The following is a 14,035-nucleotide window of genomic DNA, read 5'->3' as shown; positions in this document are numbered from 1 at the left end:
TTCTCTAGCCCGTGCCGCGCTCGTTTAGCCCCCTCGATCCGGCCGAACAAAAGCTGTTTCGGCATGCGGTGGCTGGGCATGCGGGCTACATGACCCAGCCAACGCAGCCTTGCCTGCCGGAGGAGCTCACCGATGGGACCTTGCCCAGATCTTTCAAGAATTTGTGAGCTCCTCACACAATTCAGCCTGGTTAAACCCAGGATGGTCGTAGGCAGGCTAGCCTAAATGTTTCTAACCGGCGAAGATGTTCCATTAAGGGGGTCCACGTTTCACAAGCGTAGAGAAGGGAGGGAATGACCGTAGCCGAGAAGACCTGAAGCCTAGTGCGGAGCGACAGACCAGGTAGCTTCCACACAGCGTTACGCAACCGATGAAAAGATATTGCCGCTCGACTGATTCGGAGTGAGACCTCTGCTGTTAAACTGGAGGCGGTCATAAGCACACTGCCCAGGTATGGGAAACTCTCCACTCTCTCCACAACTGCCCCATCACGCATTGGGAGTTGTGGGGGTGGAGTGTCCGATGGTACAAAATACCCAGGCAGGTGCTTAGTTTTGGTGGGGCTGATGGCAAGGCCCCATCTCTTAGTAGCACGCTCCAGTCCCAGCAGCAGCGTTTCCAACTCCTCCTCTGAATGAGCAGCTATTGCCAAATCATCGGCATACATAACGTGGTTGAGCAATAGGGAGCCATCCCTTGACCGCACCCAGGCATCGATCAGCCTCCCATTATATTTGTAATTTATGGAGATTCCCCCAGTACAGTTATTGAAGGCTTCCCGAACTACGTGGTAAAAATAGATGTTAAATAATGTGGGAGCCAGAGGACATCCCTGTCACACCCCAAGGTGTACAGGGAATGGCTCTGACTCCCGGCCACGTAGTTTTACCCGGGCCAGCTCACCATCATGAAGGTCCTTAATGATCGTGAGCAGAGGGTCAGGGACTCCAAAAGCACGAAGAACAACCCAGAGCCCAGGCCTACTGATGGTATCATAGGCCTTGACCAGGTCAATAAAGCAGAGATGTAGGTCTTGTTGGAATTCCCTACACCTCTGCTGTAGCAGACGGACAGAAAAATATGGCATCTGTGCAGGACCGCGCTTTCCTGAAAGAGCATTGGGGCTCCGCAAGCCTCTCCTCAGCGTGCCTGGCAAGGCGATGTTGAATAATCCTTGCCAGGACCTTTCCCGGCACACTGAGGAGTGAGATGCCCCTGTAGTTGTTACAGTCTGTGCGGTCCCCCTTCTTAAAGAGGGGGACCACCAGGGCATCCTTCCAATCCTGCGAACCCGTCCAGTGGTCCAGACTGTTGTTATGATGTCATGTAGGGCAGTCTGTGCACAAACGCCAACCTCCCTCAGCATTTCGCTTGGGAGATCGTCTCTACCCAGTGCCTTTCCTGGTCTCAGACTCCGGATCGCCTTCAGTACATCCTCAACAGATGGCACCTCAGCCAGCCACTCACAGGGGGTGACTTCTTCCAATATTTGAGGCACCGCAGCCTCAGCAGGGTCATCCCCACTTTGTGCCACGATGTTTTCCTGACTGAGGGATTTCCCCTCCCCCAGGACCTCACAAAAATGCTCAGCAAATCTGCAAACTTGTTCCTGGGGGTCGGAGATTGGATCACCGTTTTTTCCCCTAATGATGGTAATAGGTGTGGCACTGCAGGTTACTTTTTTGATGGCGTTAAATAGAGATTTGTGATCACGGGCCACTGAGGCAGACTCCATCTCCTCAGCAACCTGCGACCACCACCCATCCTTCCAGCGCCTCACGGCTCTCCCAGCCTCCAAGCGAAGGCTGCGGTAAGCCTCCTCATTCTCTGACGTAGGATTCTGTAGCCGATGACAGTGGGTCTGTCGCTTTTTCTCAACCATCCTGAACACGTCCTCGGTCAGCCAGGGTCTCTGGGGAGGTCTGGACCGCGTACCCAAAGCAGCCATTGCAGCTGCATGAGTCACAGTCCTAAACCTCGCCCATTTACCCTCGACATCAGGAGGAGTGGGGGACGATGCCAACCCCAGCCGCAAGCGATGATGAAATTCTCGCTTGCAACTTTCATCAGATAACTGAGACCAGGCCACTTTAGGTTGGAATAGGGTCCTGGGTGTACACCCACCACCAGAGTGGAAGAATGGCAGGTGCATCTTACAGATGACTAGTCGATGGTCAGAGGGCAGATCAGCTCCACGGTAGGTCCTGGTGTCAAGGACATGGGCTCGCATCCACTGGTCCATCACTATGTAGTCCAGCAGATGTTCTTGCTTGGACCCGGCATGCATCCATGATGTTGTGTGGATGCGCCGATGCTGGAACAGCGTGTTGGTAATTACAAGCCCATGGGCTGCACAAAATCTAGCAGCCTCCTACCGTTGTTATTGAGCTGATCTGGCCCATGCCCTCCAATCACTCCAGACCAGGTGCCAGCATCATTACCAACTCGGGCATTGAAGTCACCCAACAAGATGACTCTATCCCGAGGGGCCACTTTAGCCAGCACCTGTGACAGGAGGTCATAGAAGGCATCTGACTCATCGGCTTTGCCTGCATCCCTCCACGGATGTTCGTCTTCGGTGGGGGCATGAGTAACCACGACCACCACTCCTCGCCTCCGATTGATGGGAAGGCGAGCCCAAGGTAGCCTGGGGCTTACAGCTTCCCACACCTCACCGCCACGCTCCCACGCACACACAGACACACACGCGTAGTGCTGATGGTTACACCCCACGCGACATATGCATTTAAGCTTCGGCCAATCTAGGGAAAGCCCATGAGTACCTGGACGGGAATCGAACTTGGGTGGCCGGGTTCTTAGCACAGTGCTAACCACCGCATCGTAGTCATTCACACGCAGATGCATGCACACACACACACACAACAACAACACCTGCCACCACGGGGCCTGTGCCAGGCTAGATACACCCACACGGTTACAGTCACGCGTGGAATCTCTCAGCAGCAGCAGCCGCCATCCTCCGTGAGCGTGTGTGTGCCGTGTCTCTCCCACCGCCTCCTTGTCTCTGTGCGACGTCTCTCGTTTCTGTGTGACGTCTCTGTGTGACGTCTCTGTGTGACGTCTCTCATCTCTGTGTGACGTCTCTCATCTCTGTGTGGCGTCTCTGTGTGACGTCTCTTTGTGACGTCTCTGTGTGACGTCTCTCGTCTCTGTGTGACGTCTCTGTGTGACGTCTCTCGTCTCTGTGTGACGTCTCTGTGTGACGTCTCTGTGTGACGTCTCTGTGTGACGTCTCTCGTCTCTGTGTGACGTCTCTCATCTCTGTGTGGCGTCTCTGTGTGACGTCTCTTTGTGACGTCTCTGTGTGACGTCTCTCGTCTCTGTGTGACGTCTCTGTGTGACATCTCTCGTCTCTGTGTGATGTCTCTGTGTGACATCTCTGTGTGACGTCTCTGTGTGACGTCTCTGTGTGACGTCTCTGTGTGACGTCTCTGTGTGACGTCTCTGTGTGACGTCTCTGTGTGACGTCTCTGTGTGGCGTCTCTGTGTGACGTCTCTGTGTGACATCTCTGTGTGACCTCTCTGTGTGACGTCTCTGTGTGACGTCTCTGTGTGACGTCTCTGTGTGACGTCTCTGTGTGACGTCTCTGTGTGACGTCTCTGTGTGACGTCTCTGTGTGACGTCTCTGTGTGGCGTCTCTGTGTGACGTCTCTGTGTGACGTCTCTGTGTGACGTCTCTGTGTGACGTCTCTGTGTGACGTCTCTGTGTGACGTCTCTGTGTGACGTCTCTGTGTGACGTCTCTCGTCTCTGTGTGACGTCTCTGTGTGACGTCTCTCGTCTCTGTGTGACGTCTCTCGTCTCTGTGTGACGTCTCTGTGTGACGTCTCTGTGTGACGTCTCTGTGTGACGTCTCTGTGTGACGTCTCTGTGTGACGTCTCTGTGTGACGTCTCTCGTCTCCCCGCTGTGGGCAGGCTGGGTGCCCGCGCCATGTCCCTGGACAGCGTCTTCCAGCCGGACGCGGCGTCCGCCCAGCCCGAGCGGCCGTCCCGCGTGCTGTCCCAGGACAACCTCGCCGGCCGCGTCAGCGCCTTCAAGGTGACTCCGGCAGCACCACCGCCGAGTTGCGAGCGGGGGGCACTGTGCCCCCCCTCCCCACAGACCTCCCCCCCCCCCCACGAGCCGCAGCTCTGTTGGCAGGGTTGGTGGATCACGCAGAGATTATTGCGTGTTTTGGTGCGAGACTCCCAAACCGTGCGCGGCGTCCAAAGATGACGCTCAAATTTGGACTCTGTTATCGTCGTCGTCGTTATCATTGTCATCAGCCATGGTCAATCCACTGCTAGGTGAAGGTCTCCCCGAGCTGCGACCTCCACTTATCGACCGAGCAACTGCCGCACGAAACCGACTTCATTGCTCCATCTCCTGCTCATGGAGCTCGTCGTTGTTATCGTCATCGTTGTTGTTGTAGTTGTTGTTGTCGTCATTGTTCCCGGTTATTGTCGCAGTCATTGTTGTTGTCATTGTTCTTGTTGTGGTTGTCATCATTGTAGTCGTTGTCTTCGTCGTTGTTGTTGTCCTCATCGTTAGTGTTGTCATTGTCCATGTTGTTGTCGTTGGCGCTAGGCCCCTGTTGCTTCTTTCCGGGCTGTGCCGCAGCCCTGCTCTCTCTCTCGTCCCGAGAAAAAGGTTTTAGGATTCTGCGAGGCTTTCCCCAAGAGATGAGACACACACGTGACATCACTGTTGTCACGACCGTGAGCAACTCTGTCGCGTTGGGGATCGCCCGACACTCCCGCGTCTCCGCCCCCCTTCCTCTCGCGCAGAATCAGCTGCTGCGGACGCTGCGCATCGCGTCCCCGTCCCGACTCATCCCCAAGCGGCGAGCGACGCCAGAGGGAACGGCGGCGGCGTCGGCATCCTCCGCGGTTCGCATGGTGCCCCCCCCCCCCTTTGACTTGCCGCTCGCCACCTTTGGCACCGAGAGGAGGCTGTCCTCTCCCTGAGACCAACTCCGAATAATGCGGAGCTCGCCCGGGGGGGTGGGTAATGAACACCGGGCGGATTCGTTACCGCGCCCTGACTGATGGCCCCACGCGAGTTATTTACACGCACGGTAATCGCCTCCGTCAACAAACTCCATTATTTATTGGCTGTAACGCTGTAAACAAATCCTCGCCACTGTGCGGCGTCCTCGCATTAGCGCCGTTGCGTTGTGAGCGTGCGCCTCGCTGTGCTTCAGGGCGCACCCACGGTGTCACCTGGCTCTGCCGTGCAGCCCTCTTCTGAAGAGTTTCCAGCCTCCGTTGCCTAAAACCGCGTCGAGGGCCGTGCGACGGCAAGGCCGCGGCAAAGAGCTTCGGCGTTCGTCTCGCTTGGCTTATTCATTTGCTTGCGCTGGTCGCACCGCGCCTTACGTCCGTGTCCGCTCGTGCCTTGCTTTTTGTTGTTCCGTGTCCGTCCGTAGCGGTGGTCGCAGGGCTCCTTGAGAAAAAATGGGACGCAGTCCTTGCCGAGGGAGCAGGCGCTGGTACCTGAACTGGTGCCGGCGCCTGATCGGCCCCTGACTCCTGAACAGGTGCCCATCCCTGCTGCTGGCTTCCGCGTTGTTGCTTTGCCACTTTTTTTTTGCACGTCATCGAAAAAAAAAACGCATTGACAGAGCGTTCGACTCCTGCAATCACTGCCACGATCACAACCGCGATCGCCACGATCGCCACCGGAATCGCCTCCCCCTCGGTGCCGGAAGCAGCGACCGGCAAGTCAAGCGTTCATGTCAAGAGCTACATAGCTCAGAGGGCCTTAACTGGTCAAATTAAAATGGTTTAGTTTAGTAAAATTATTTCTATGTGGGTGTTGAGGGGGAGGTGGGCGGGGAGGGGGGGCAGTTGGGTTAGGTCAGAGGTCAGCAACGCCGAGACCGAGGCCACTGAGATTCTCCAATCCGCACAATTCGACACGAACGACACTTCAGTGACAAGGTTGCGCCACGAGTCGGCGCTTACCCCGAGTTCAATCGTTGGCCAGTTTGATGGAATCTTCCGGAGCTCAAAGGCCGGCCTTTGGGCAACTTGCAAAACGCGAGTTGCCGTGACAGCTGCCTCCCGTCGTCTCTCCTGTCCCGCGGGGTGTTGCAGTTTGATTTGTTGATAAAATTGCTTCCATAAAAAATGAGCGACAAGGATAACGAAACACAAGAGCTATTTTAATTCGTGCGGCTCCTACATTTTTTGTTTTGTTTCATCACAAACCAGCCAATGGATTATTGTAACGGAGCAGGCCAGGTTGTGTGCTGCCTGTGTGTTGCGATTTGTGCACGTTGATGCTGCGGTTGTGATCGCGTTTGTGGAGGTGGTCGTGGTTGTGATTTGCAGTTGTCGTTGCATTGCGGTCGTGATTGTGGGAGTGGTTATGGTTGTGGGAGTGGTTGTGGTTGCGGGAGTGGTTGTGATTGTGGGAGTGGTTGTGGTTGTGGGAGTGGTTGTGGTTGCGGGAGTGGTTGTGGGAGTGGTTGTGGTTGTGGGAGTGGTTGTGGTTGTGGGAGTGGTTGTGATTGTGGGAGTGGTTGCGGATGCGTTATTGGTCGCGATCGAGTTGCGGTCGCGAATCCGGTTGCGCCCATCCCGGTTGTTTTGATCGCGGTTGTGGCGGTGCGGTTGTGGCGGTGCGGGTGGTGCAGGGAGGCAGCAGCTGGTGCACGCCGCTCAGCCTGGACGAGCGGCCCACGTTCACGGCGACGCTCGACAACACGGCCGCCAAGCACCGCATGGCCGTGCGGCCCCGGAACCAGCGCACGGGCGCAAGGCCACGCCGCGCTGCCGTGAGCATCGCCACCGCCACGACACCGCCCTCGCCCCCCCACCACTCCCACCCGCTCTCCCCCACCACCCCCACCCACTCCCCTCCACCACCCACACCCCCCCCCACCAGCCCCAGCTCTTGTCTCTCGTCACAGCCTCTCCTCCTCTCTCCGTGCCGTCACGTGCAGGACGCGAGTGACGGTGACGGCGCTCTGTCTCCAGCGTCCTCCTTCGGAGAGAGCCCCTCCCTCACCAGCCCGGGTGAGTCTCACCGGACCCTCGCCGCTCGCCGGCTCGCTCGCACTCCGGCCCGGTGGCTCAGCGGTAGAGTGAGCGGCTCGCGGTCAGGAAGTTGCGAGTTCACATCCTGGTGGTGGATGAAATTGGGACCACCTTATGAAAAGTGGTTGTCCTGTGGACATACTTACCCCTGCCATAGGAATGTGGAATTTCCAACACTGGCTCAGGGCTGTAAAAGGAGGATGAACACCACCTCGATGCTCATTGGAGCAGGAATTCACGTAGGAATATGACTCCGAGTCATAGCCCGAGTAAGAGGGATACTGGATGTGGGGTGCTGGAAGTATTTTCCACGTCGCCGACTCGGACCGACCAGGGTAAAACTCGGCCTTCGCTAAATCCAATCCAGTATACCCCTCGCTGTGGTGCGCGCGTGAACCAGGAGGCTCGGGCCAATCACCGAGCGAGAAGCAGCGACCCAAGCGGCCGGCGCTGGTCCCTCCCAGCGCCAAGCGAGCACCGCGCCCCCAGCACGAGCCGGCGCTGCGGGAAGAACCCGACGAGACGCCGAGCGCGGCTCGATCCCCGGAGCCCCCCGAGTCTCCGGCGAACGACGGCGGCGACGCCGCCGCCGTCACGGCCCTGGAGTCCGGGCAGAGCCTCCGGCTCCCGCGCGTGCGGGCGAAGCCGGCGCCGGGCGCTTCCTCGTCCTCCGACGCCGCCGCCGCCGCCGCCGCCGCCGCCTCCTCGTCCGACGACTCCGAAGCGGAGGGGGCGAACGACGAGCCGGCGACCTACGACCCCATACGGCTGCCGCGCCCCACGCTGCGGAGCCCCAGTGACGCGGCGCCGGCGGGCGCCGATGAGGACCGCCGCGGGAAGCTCCCGCACAGGAGCTCGTCGGAGATCGGAGGCCGCTTGCCCTTCGCGACGGCGCGCAGCAAGTCGCTGCCCAGGGGATCGGACCACCTCGTCGCGCCGGCGACGCGGGCCGGCGCTTGCGATGCCGCGGACGCCGGGGAGGCCGAGGGGCGGGGCGGCACGCGGCAGGGGGGCGGCGGCGGCGTTTCCCAGAAAGTGGCGAAGCGCGGGCGCGCGAGGACTCAGCGCCCCGTCTCGGCCGTGGAGCCGATGATCCGCGCCGCCTCCATGCTCTCGGAGGCGCCGTCGGGCTGGCCGGAGCTTGCCGCGGACGGCGGGGACGGCACGCGCCCGTTCGGGGTCAAGCTGCGCCGCACGCCGCAGTCGCAGTCCTTCTGCCGGCAGCAGCAGCAGCAGCAGCAGCAGCAGCAGGACGGTGGCCGGCTCCGGGCGAGCAGCGATGGCATCAAGAGCTTCGGCACGGTGGCCGCCGTGAGGGAGGGCAGCGAGGCCGAGGAGGGGGCGAGCGACTTGGCGCGGTGCGGTGGAGGAAGCAGGACTCCGGGAGCCGCCGATGTCAGGTCCAATCCCGGTGAGCGGCATCCGTGTGCTGTCGTGTAGCGGTGAGCGGCATCCGTGTGCTGTCGTGTAGCGGTGAGTGCGCTGCGCTACGATTCCCGCTCGATGGCCACCAACACTGGTGACGATTATCTGAACCGGTCTTGGAGCTCTCCTAGGTCGACTCAGCCCAAAGTGATTACCTGGTGCGGTGTCTAATGATCGCCACTCGGGAGACAAAGGCAGCCGGCCATGGTGCTGGCCACCCACCCTTGCCGTACCAGCCTTCATAGGTGCTCGCTTACAGTCAGGATCTTTGTCATTCTGCGTTTAATTTTCAGGCGGTGGGAGGGGGTTGGGGGTGAAGGTTGTAAATCCTCAACCTCAGTTGACTTAAAACTGCCGCTCTACGTGGGCGTATGTATGTATGTCGAACTTCTCTCGCACCGTACGTAGCAAAACGTGCCAATCGGAGGCGTGTCCTCTGCGCTCTGGACGAAGCGGCCGCCTTTCCTTGCGAGCGGCCTCCCGCTTGCTCCGGCTCGGCAATTGTTTACGGAAAACGTCGACGGCCTAATCCCCTCGGTCGTAACCGGAGAGCTTTGTTCACACACGCGGCGCAACAATAGCGACGCCCGTGCCTGGCCAAGCTTCCCCTGCGATGCCGTCCGGCTCGGCGGTGGAACTTGGCTCCGTCGCTCCCTTCCCCCGTCCGATCGAAACGAAAAATAACCCCCAACGGGGGAGCAGAGCAGGGCCACTCTTAATGACGTGATAATGCGATGGTACTTTAACAATAGGTTTTACCCTTTCTGGCAATGATCCTGTCGCGGCGTCCTGCTGGAGAGGACGCGATTCCGACCGCCGTCTCGCCCCTGCCACATCGAACAAAGTCGCCCACCCCACTCGCTCGCTCGCCTGCCCACTTTCACCAGAAATTCACGGGACTGAAATGACCCAAACGTAGGCTTTGCCGACTTGGACCAGCAGTGGCTGATCACTGGTGGTTGGCCGGCCCGTTGAATTCCTCTTCAGTGGGGGGCATCGTGAGTCGGCTGCCGTCCCTCTCCCAGCGGTTCCACGTGATTTTCACGTTGCCATTCAAGAATCGATTCCTTTTTTGTCTCGATTTTGCCGCCTCATTTGTATTGCTTCGTTTGACTCCATTGGCTTAAATGTACCGTCAGCATATCACGCGCAGCTAATTTGCACGTTGTAACAACGACATTCGGCACAGGCGACTTGACGCGCGTGCCGCGAGCATGGCCGTCGATGCAAATCGACTGTCGGCGAATAGAAGAAGAGGCAACCGGGGGAACGAATCAGATGCGAGGAGGTCGGCGGCGACTCTCCGTCGACGAGCCGCTGAGCCACGCCGAAGCCATTAAACTTTAAAGGGCGCCAGTCGACACGGCGCTGAAACGAAATCTGCACGGGCCCTGCCGCGCGGTCGCCGCAGACGCACCGCGATCACCACGCGGGGGGCAGGGGGGGGGGGCAGGGGGGGGGGCATCTCCACTCGGGCCGCGACCGAGCGCTCGCGTTACGCCGTGCCCCGCTTCGTCTGCTGGGATCGATGATGGAAGCGCCAGCTGCCCCCGGTGCGGGCAGCGTGGGGACGGTACGATGGCAACAGGCACGCCGCTCGTGCGCCGTCAGCGCTGTGTGTAGGGTCGCCGGCTGTGCGCGCGGGCCCGGTGCGATGCATCGTCACAGCAGGGGCCGCGCCATCGCGGCCACACTCATTCGCCGTCGTGCGCCGCACGCTCCATGGACGCTCGCTGACCGCGGCCTCTCTCGTGTTTTCTGTGCGTCCGTGCGAACCGCCGGAAGACGGGAGCAGCGACCCGTCCGGCTCGGACGACCGCAGCCCCACGGACGGCTCCCCGCCGTGGCGCTCGCTGGCCGAGAGCAAGGCCCGCACGTGGTCCGACCTGGAGCAGCAGGAGACGATCGCCATCCTGTGACGACGTGCCGTGGGCGCCCGGGGTTCCGCCGCCGAATCGCGAGGAGGAGAAGAAGCGGCGAGGGAGGCGGCGGTGCGGCGGAACGAGGCTGATGGGAGTTGACGTCGGCCAGATTTTTTTTGTTGTTACCCCCCCCTCCCTCCCCCCGACGGTCGCTCCGCTTGCGACCGACGGACAGACGGACGGACGGTGCTCGATGTGGGGACCCACGTAGCCACCGCCAGCCCCGCGCCGGAGTCGCATTGAACGTTTGTGAGCTTTTTAGGCCCCTACGGCGATGCCGCGCGTCTGTCCGCGACGCGGATTCCCGTCGCGAAACTTCGCGCCCGGGTCGGAACGGATCGCCGGGAATCTCCCGGCACCCCCGGAGTTTCCTCGCTCCGGCCGCCGAGCCGGGGATGCCCGGCAACGCGAGGCCCGTCGGCCCCGACGGTCTCCGCCCCCCCCCCCACCGACCCGAGTCGTTTACGCTCCCGGTTTCATTTTATTTTTCACTGGCCGGAGCAATTGCCCGCCTTGTTAAACTGGGAAATAAGAAAAGTCAACAGCAGGAAAGGCAAACAGCGACGGGTGTTTGCTCGGCACGCAGGAGGGCCGCGTGGACGCGGCCCTCCTGCGCTATCTTAAGACGTCGCGGGCGGTTTCCTTTGCTCGAGTTCGCCGCTCGACTGCTTAAAAATTTATGGAGCCCCCCCACGCACGCCACCCCCCCCCCCGCACCCCACCGCGTTTTTGGACGGCCCCAGGGGCTACGAAGTCGCCCGCATCCCTCGGCACGAATTGCTTTTGCATTTTTAATTCTTGTTGTTTTTTCCGCTGCTGTTGCGCTCATTTTATTGTTGTTTTTTTTAAACGAATATGCGCGGACGATGTCGAAGTTGGTGAAGTACATAACCTAGGGGGCTGGGGGGGGGCCGAGGTGGGGGGGGGGGTGAAAGCTCCGAGTGGAGGGGTGCAGCGTACGGCTCGTCAGTTAATTGGTGTAGAGGGCAGAGTGGCTTACAGCTGCCGGCCCCTCTGCTACCCGAGTGGTTTCCACGACTGTAGAAGCTCCGTCACCTTGCTCAAGCGGCTCTCTTCCCGACGTGAAGCCTGGCGAAGAGACCTGGCAAGGGGCCCGAGAGATCTCCACGCCTCGAGGGTCATTCGGAAACGGCCAATTTTTGTGTCTTGGCGACGCTGGCGAGACCACTGTCGCGTCTGACGCCCCCTGTTGTCTGGAGTCCACTTCCTCTGGCCGTCCACGTGGCAGGGCTCAGGAGACCACGCCACGGCTCAGGACTCTTCTCTTCTGCCGACGACTTAACTCCAGGTTTTATTTTAGCCGGATCCGTCCCCCCGGCACGGCACGCCCACTATACATCTCGCTGTGACTGTGGCGACTACTTAGTCACGTGCCATCTACCGGTCTACCGACGAAATATCCACTGATTAATCAAGCCCCGACCGTCTCTCTCCCTCCCTCTGTGTGACGTCCGCTCGTTCACATTTCAACCGTAACGTCATCTCAACGCTCCCTCTCCCCTCTCTCTCTCTCCCCTCTCTCTCCTCTCTCTCCTCTCTCTCCCTGCGGCCTGCAAAGTGCTCTGGGTCGCTCTCTCCGCGTTCCCGTAGACGCTTCACCGTCGCCACATCGTGAACGGGCCTCCCGCCTCCCCCCCCCGGCGCTGATAACGACGAGGGTGGCTCGGTGTGGGGCGACCGATGGAGCTTGGTGGAGTTCCGCTCGACGCACGGGTGAAGCAAGTGCCTTTGTACAGAAACCGCGTCTCTCCCACGGGGCGTGCTCATCGCTATGGCCGGCCGCGTGCCGCGGCTTTCGCGGAGTGCGGCGGGTTCGCTCGCGTCCGCACGTGTGCGTAGGTGCCCGTGTACATAACACGTGAAACGAGGAACGGTCCAAAAAGTTTTGAGAACGGCGTGTATATATATTTTTTACAATTTTTACAGTCGCGCTTTTGATTGCACTTGTTTTTCTATGATGGCGTCGCTATGGTTACGATTGCATTGAGGAAAATATATATGTGTACACTTTGGCTTGAACCGTAAACGCTACCGTCGGATCGCTGTGACTTTTTCGGGAAACTTTTTGGCTGTTCGTCTACTTCTTGTTTTTTTTTGCCTGTGGTTCGTTTTGGCCCAATGAATGTCGCTGTCGCTCACAACCGGCGGTCGGTTCGTCAATTGCCCGCTCGGTCGGTCGGTCCGTCAATCGCCCGGTCGGTCCCACCACTGGATGTAGCTATAATGGCCACCTCGCTTTGCACAACGCGGCTCCAACCCGCTCACTAAACGCGTGTTCGCACGCCGCTGTAGCCGCGGCCGTAACCGCGGCTGTCCCTGTCGGGCTGTCCGAGCTGGGAACCCCCTCGTCGTGTTCCCGTCCCATCTCCATGTGCCTTACCTGGCGGCAAGACAACCCCCACCTGCTGTCGAATCAAAATAAACGTGGAGCGCACGACGTGCGTGGCGGCACCTACGGGAGTGGCGTCGTCTTCCCGCACGCCTACACCCACCCGCTCGCTTGCACTTCACTTCCTTAGGGCAGCGTGGAAACGCACTGGCGTTGAATCGCGTTTCAACTTCTTTTTTTTTCAACCGATCCGAGGGGGCAGCAGCAGCATCATCAGCATCGTCATTATCGTCAGCAGCAAGCAGCAGCTGGCGCAGCGTGGGTGACGGCGACGCTGCCAATGTGGTGCGTGGATGGCGTCGTCGGCGATGCCGTTCATCGGTTTGGACTTGGAATCGCAGTTTTGGCGACTCTTTGATCTTCCATTCGTTGAAGGCGCACGCGCAACTCTCACGCCGTGCGCGAGCGCTTGCCTCCCCTCGCACGTTGGTTCTTTACCGAAAGAACCAAGAACATGAGGGTCCTGTCAAGTCTTCTGTCAGTAGGGGTGCGATGGTTGCTCTCTACGTCTAAGCCCACGCGAGTAATTTGTGGGTAATTTGACAAATCTGGACCATGAGGCCGGCACACAATGGCCTCCCCTTGCGTATGACGTCACGGGATCTTTAGCGTTCACTGTGAAGCTGACGGCGCGTGGTAGCCGCAAGCTAAATACGCCCCGCGGCGAGAACCGGGGCAGCCGCTGGAACCGAACCCCGAACGTGTGACCGCGAGGCCACGCCACCGCCGGTACACCGCCCCATCTGCATTTTGCATTTGTCTAACCCTCCTGGACCTACCTGTACTCACCTGCACTCACCTGGACCCACCTGAACCAACCTGGACCCATTCAAGCACTCGCCCGGACCCGGCCGCACCATGGGTGCTCCTTGCCGATGTTCCCAGCTCCGCCGCCGCCCGCCAGCCCCCGTACCTGCGCGCCAACCTGCGCGCCTACCTGCGCGCCAACCTGCGCGCCTACCTGCGCGCCTACCTGCCTGCCTACCTGCGCGCCTACCTGCGCTTGCCGCCCGCACTAATTTCACGCGGTGGACCCGTACGTATTGACCTGTATCGAGTTGACCCGAATTCGCCACTATTTTATGCAAACGTCATAAACGTGTTCGTTCCTCACCAGAGTTTCCACGCGCGTCGTTTCTGTCCCATGCGTGCGTGTGTGCCTGCGTGCAACATTGGTAGCGCAAGGCTTTTGTTGTTGTTGCTTACCCCATGTGTTTCATTTTCTATTGAAGT

The 14,035-nt window shown here is 59.6% G+C and overlaps 1 protein-coding gene across 3 annotated transcripts in view; it reads left to right on the top strand.

Annotated features, from left to right (window-relative positions):
* The window catches only part of CRACDL (CRACD like), a 45,451-nt gene extending 31,536 nt beyond the window's left edge, over window positions 1-13,915 (top strand). For 2 of the 3 annotated variants that reach the window (XM_032955611.2, XM_032955609.2), the window contains exons 5-11: window positions 3,938-4,061; window positions 4,790-4,891; window positions 5,431-5,541; window positions 6,643-6,783; window positions 6,952-7,024; window positions 7,446-8,456; window positions 10,256-13,915. In XM_032955611.2, the coding sequence (XP_032811502.2) occupies window positions 3,938-4,061; window positions 4,790-4,891; window positions 5,431-5,541; window positions 6,643-6,783; window positions 6,952-7,024; window positions 7,446-8,456; window positions 10,256-10,389 (1,696 nt within the window). In that variant the 3' untranslated portion in view covers window positions 10,390-13,915. The remainder of the gene's footprint in view (window positions 1-3,937; window positions 4,062-4,789; window positions 4,892-5,430; window positions 5,542-6,642; window positions 6,784-6,951; window positions 7,025-7,445; window positions 8,457-10,255) is intronic. The other variant, XM_032955612.2, reaches the window with a different exon arrangement.
* The last annotated feature ends 120 nt before the right edge of the window (window positions 13,916-14,035 follow it).

This window comes from Petromyzon marinus, chromosome 16 (genome assembly GCF_048934315.1).
Source record: "Petromyzon marinus isolate PM22_M1 ecotype Great Lakes invasive population chromosome 16, UKy_Petmar_22M1.pri1.0, whole genome shotgun sequence".
Taxonomy (NCBI): Eukaryota; Metazoa; Chordata; class Hyperoartia; order Petromyzontiformes; family Petromyzontidae; genus Petromyzon; species Petromyzon marinus.
Note: the sequence above shows the minus strand (reverse complement) of the source record. Positions and strands in the feature narration are given on the sequence as shown.